A 6,000-nucleotide genomic window follows, 5' to 3' on the forward strand; every position below is an offset into this window, starting at 1 on the left:
GTGGAGGAGGAAGCAAGCATGCATGTCTCTCTGAGCGATGTGCCACAGGCAACTTGAAGATTCTACATATACATTGCTGTGTGCATGTAGAATCTTTGTGTGAGCCATCACTCTGTTTTGAACCATACCCTTTCCAGCTGATTTTTATTATTCAGGGACAGTGAATTTATCTCCTGCCCTCGTAACCCCATTATTTAGTAAATATTTAGTCCTTTGCAGAAGAAACTCATTTTGTTCTTCATGAGGTGTGAAGGAAGTCCAAGCGTCCCTGCTGAAGCCCAACTGCAAATTCATGCCCAACTGTTATATTGAGGCCCTGTTACCAATGTCCCTCTGAACCTTGCATTTCAGAACCGGTTCTATAAAGTTGGAGAAGGTGAAGGCCCCACCCCCAAGTACTCAAATAGAGGACATATGGCTCAGGGCTGACCAGACCTGTCCTCTAAAAAGTGTGGCACACTTTTTAGCAACATGCTGAAGTGAAAGACCCTGATCTATAGTAGATCTTTGAGCCCTAAAACCTGCCTGTCCATCAGCTATGATGTTTTCTTGTTTTAGCCATGTAATTAATTTACCAAGAAAGTGGGCACCATATAGTTTACCGATAATGTAGTGAAATATTATTAGAAGTAGGCATAGCACAAGGATTAAAAATGGGTGTTGTGGCGAACACAGGTATCTACAAAGAGATTTCCCAGATAGATTATATTGCTAGCTTTGGCGGATCCTTCAGGATTTGAGAAATCCTGTTTTCATCATGCAGTGTTACAGACATTAGCCCCCTCCCACTCTCCTTATGTACTGAACTAAGCCTTTGTTAAAGGAATAATTGCCTTTGCATGTGATGAATTGATGTCTGGAAAATGGAACTCCTCTGTTTGCAACCGTCTTCTCCAATATGTCTGGGCCATCGCTTTTGATGTTCATCAGCACTGGTTTACATTTCTGGCCATTGCTAACCAGGCACACAATTGTTTCTTTATGTCTTCTTTCTTGACGTGTACAATCTGTCTTCATGAAGTTATGCTGCAAATGCATACAATGCACATCTTTGACTTCCGCCCTACAAACATTGATTGTTAAGCATAATTGGCAGTTGAGCAGGGACTTGGGATTTTATTAGCATAGCCTTTTAATTACCTTTATGCTTTCAGAACTCTGGGTGTTCAGTAATGATGATTTAGGACAAACAAGCTTGCTGTGTTCAGCATAAAGACTGTGACGGATGGCATCTTTATTGAGCCAGACAGATATCTATTTGTTTGTTTCTTTGTGTGTTTGTGTGTGCTTGTTTATGGTATTTACATACTGTCTTACTTCAGTTTTAACCTATGACAGTTTACAAATGCAAATTTAGAATGGAATAAAGTACAATAAGGCAGTTAAACTGAATGACTAAAATCCTGTTGCTTTGCTACGTATGCAGAAGGTAAATGGTATAATATTAATTTACTTCTAGCTGATAGTTAACCAATCCCCACTGGAGTTCTTGAGTTCATGCCAAGCCAGTGCACAGAAGCTAGGGATGGACCTTTCATGTTCAGAGAGGCTGTCTTTCATGTAATTTGTGTTCTTCTGGCAACTGCAAGAAGAGAGCTTCTTAAATATGAATGATTGATGTTTGTGAAATAAGGCTATAGGAAACTTTCATTTTTCTTTATTGTTCCCTCTTTCATGTAACCTTTTGTCATCCTTTGTCTGTCAAATTGTCAGACATTTTCCATGCAATAGCCTTGTGAAGGTGGTCAGCAGTCAGCCAAGCAGAACACCTGGGGTGTATGGGAATTTTAAATGTGTAAGATGGCATGGAACCCAGCGAGGAGTGTTATTTGCTTCTGTCATCCCTTGTAGAAGCCTTGAGTATTGAGTTTCTGATGTCCTCCTTTTTTATTTCTGCCTGCCTGTACCTCCATCTTGGATCCTTTCCCCTTTTTTGCCTTGATTTTTTTTGGGGGGATCTTCACCTCCCATTTCTTTGACTCATTTTTATCGATGTCAGCATGCTTCCTTGGGATTATATTTTGGATTTTTGCTCCCTTATTTCTTGGTGGATTCCCTCCCCTTTTAAAAAAATCTTCCTGTAGTATATAGAAATCTCGCCATATTCTTGTACTTTTGGTTGGGGGCGGCTATGATTATATTTTTTTGCCTTTATTTGTTTGGTTGATTTCTTGGTTTTTAGGAGAGGGGACTGTGTGTGCTTTTTAAGAATTTGCTGCTTTTTCCCATGTGGGTAGGTGGGGTGCTTTTCCTGTTTGACTGATTTTTTTAAATAGTTAATTGGTTAATTAACTGCATATTCTGTTAAAAGTCTGTGTTTTGCTGTGTTTTTAAAGGAAGGGATGCTACATTTGCTGGGCTAGGTTGTGGACATTTCTCTCTTGTTGTTCTTGATGCTGTATTGTCATTGGTTGGTTTAGTGAGTTGTGTCTCTGTGTGCCAGGCTGCCTGACTGCTGCCTTGGTGTTGTTGTTTTTTTTATAGTGCTGCTCAGGCTTAAAGAGTCCATTATGCTGGGTGGTAGCACCTAAGAGCTACTGTGGTTTTGAATGTGATAATATTAATTCATTCCTGCATAGGTCTAATGTTGATTTTTCTTTATAATATACTGTTGCTTGCTTTTAGATAAGACTGACTCTTTTGCCTTGCCTCTGCTTTTTTTTTTTTTTTGGAGTAGTTTTTAAGGGTTCTTTGGTGGTTCCAGAGTGCCAGAAAACCCAACAGTGGTTTTCCCTTTCATGAAAAATGAAACAAGAAATGATACACAGAATAAAATACAAAAATGAAAGTGGCACCCTTATAAAAACACACACCCAAAATGGAAAAAAAAAACATGAAAACTTTCCCTGTGCACATCAGCAGCATGTTATGAATCATGGTGCTGGCTCATTAATTGCCAGCTAGAAGTGGCTGAATGCCCTGCCTTTTGCCTTCCATGTGCATAACAAAACAACACAATTTTAGCCAATAAACAAAATATAAAACCAAACCTCCATTGAAACAATGGTGTGAAAATCTGGCATATTTTCTTTGCACGCAAGTAACAGAGAAGAGCAGCAATTGGAGTCACTGCAGAGTCTTATGAACATACTCCCATAATAGATTCAAGGACCTTTTATGAGGTAGTCCCTCAAGTGCTGAAGGAATTAATCTCACTAGCACATGATTCATATCACCTATGTATCTTGTATTTAGCATACTTTGTTTTATGATTGGTCACTGAAAGGGCCACACTGGCTTAATTTGTGAATCTGATCATTAAGGGAAAATGGAATAATCCTGAGGAATACACATTATCACTGATGTATAATTTGACAGAATCAGAAGTTTAAGGCTACAGCCCATCCACAAAAATATATACTTGATTTTCATTGAAAAACAAAACAAACAAAAAAATAAAGACCAACAGCTCTATTGTAATGTGACCTTTTGCGGACAAGGCCACTTCCTCCAACAGCAGTTAGTCTTAAATGTGCCACAATGTTTTTTTGGTCATACTTATTTTTTATTTTTATTTTGTTTTTGCCTGATATGCTAGCACAAACTAACATGGCTACCTCTTCTAAAGTTTGATTGACATATTACCTAAGAATGCCCAGCCCTTCTTACTGAAATGTTTGAGTACCTCCTGACTTCTGAAACTTTTTTTTTAATAGGTCGGGGAGACTCGATGTAAAAAGGTTTGTACTTCAAAATCAGACCTCAGGTCCAACGATTTTAGCATTGTTGGAAGCTTGCCAAGAGATTTTGAACTGTCGAACTATGATTGTTACGGGAAGCCCATTGAAGTCAACAACGGGCTTGGGAAATCTCAGGCAAAGAACAATAAGAAGCCTCCGCCTCCTAAGCCTGTCATCCCATCAGCAGCCAAGCGGATTGACCTTTACGCAAGGGCACTATTCCCATTTTGCTTCCTGTTCTTCAATGTCATATACTGGTCCGTATATTTATGATAAACTTTTTTTTTAAAAAAAAATAAATCAATAAAAATATGTGTGCAATATAATGCCATTCCATTACCATCATGAAGGCCGGTCTGCAACAAATTATTTGCATTTTGCAAAGCAATACCTTGCATATTAGATGCCATATGTGATTGTAATGGGGGTGGGTGGGGGAAGTGGCATCTTGGTTTTGAATGAAAGCATGACACTGCAATGTCTGTGCTTGAACCAACTGTTGTATATAAATGTACAGCATACATTTTGCTTTAGGAATATCCGAAGGACAATGCATACTACATTATTGAAGCTGGACAACACTCCCTTTGAACATAACCAAGAGTCAAAGTGTTTCTGACAATGAAATTGATGTGCACGCTGAGTAAGATCAATATTCTAGTGTATGTAGTATTTAAAAGTTCTCCTTATGACTTTCAAAGAAAAGACCCATCTTGTTCTTGTATAAAGTTAAATGGCACTGTGGAAGAACAAGCTGATATTGTAAGTCAAATTATGTAGAGTTTGTAAGTGGGCAAAGTATATATTAAGCTGATCTTGTTTATGTGAAAAAATAAAGATCAGAGAATTATTAGTTTTGCAAAACTAGATTATTTATTTAAAATTGTGTTGCTTCAACATAAAGTATGAGCAAATGTGCACCAAGTATATTGGATAGAGACATGCCTCATCTCTAGCAACTCTGAATATGTTTGGGACTGAAGTTTTCTGTAAGGTTGCATATAGGGCAATTCTATATTCACATCATGCCAGGACTGGACATCTGCCACTGCAATGCTTGCAGAAAGGCTAACATATGAAGAAATGCCTCTCTGTGCTCAGCCCAAAAGGTGAGTAAATAAATTCACAGGCAGAAAATACGTAAGTAGTATGGAAAGAAAAAATAAATAAAACACACCCACAATGCTTTTAAAGGTATTAGCATAAAATAAATAAAGACTGTGCCAGGGATTATATCTGTGTCAAAAGAGAACTGCTGGGCTCACAAAAGTGGGGAGATGCCCCTCCATATTACTTGCATTCTCAATGGACACATTATAAGGTGCTTTTGCTCTGTTAGGTACAGAAGCAAAGCCAGCAATGATTTCACTACTTATAGCCCCAAGGCATCCCTTCAGTCAGGGATATAATCCCGCTTATGCCACTCTTCTATGTATTCAGAAGAAACTGGAATCACTGTGTCAAATATCATAGTCCCAAAGCAGCTGATTGGGGATCTGAAAATCTCACTTGCATTTATACTGCATTTTAATGCACATTTTGGTGCATTTTCCATAATATGTGTGCTTATTTATGTGCCTTAAATAATGCAAAATTTACATGTTTTACATGATTTATATTTTCCCTTACTGAATGTGCACATTTTTTTCCAAAAGTGCACATTTACCGCCTCCGCTTTTTAAAATGTATGCACAGTTCTGTTTTCAGACTTCATCTTTGAAATGCCCTACTCACAAAAGTGAAAATTCTTGAGATGAGTTGTGTTTGTTCAGATTTTGAGGTGAGACAGTTTTGTGCAAAGTGCTTCCCTTTGTGGGAAGTGCCTCTTCCCCCTATTTTCCACATACCACAATTCCACTGTATGGCCGGCAGCCAGGAGGATCCTGCAGGCCCTTATTAGCTGCCTTACGGTCTTCCTATGTGAAATTTATGATATTGCTAATGGTGTGCAGTGCAGTCATTCAGTATGGACTTACTCTGCTTTTTGCTTTGACGTTGTGAAATGTGTTGGGCAGTTGTCAATGTGGCAAAACTATCTTTTAAAAAAAGATTCTTTTTTCTCATTGAAATCCAGGCGAAGAAAATTCTTTGTGTCCTGTATGAGACTGTGTAAAGTTTTCCTATCCATAGTGTGAACATAAACTGAAGAAGTGGTGCGCTGTTCCCATTTGCTACCCTATAACTCCAGTGGTTTTGCTGGAATATCTAAGTTGTTTCTCCAAAGATTTATATTTTCTTTCTTTCTTTCTTTCTTTCTTTCTTTCTTTCTTTCTTTCTTTCTTTCTTTCTTTCTTTCTTTCTTTCTTTCTTTCTTTCTTTC

At 38.1% G+C, this 6,000-nt stretch overlaps 1 protein-coding gene across 1 annotated transcript in view; it reads left to right on the forward strand.

Annotated features, from left to right (window-relative positions):
• The window catches only part of GLRB (glycine receptor beta), a 40,635-nt gene extending 36,102 nt beyond the window's left edge, over positions 1–4,533 (forward strand). The window contains exon 10 of the mRNA XM_073001518.2: positions 3,657–4,533. Within this exon, the coding sequence (XP_072857619.1) occupies positions 3,657–3,953 (297 nt within the window). The 3' untranslated portion in view covers positions 3,954–4,533. The remainder of the gene's footprint in view (positions 1–3,656) is intronic.
• The last annotated feature ends 1,467 nt before the right edge of the window (positions 4,534–6,000 follow it).

Source organism: Pogona vitticeps, chromosome 5 (genome assembly GCF_051106095.1).
Source record: "Pogona vitticeps strain Pit_001003342236 chromosome 5, PviZW2.1, whole genome shotgun sequence".
Taxonomy (NCBI): Eukaryota; Metazoa; Chordata; class Lepidosauria; order Squamata; family Agamidae; genus Pogona; species Pogona vitticeps.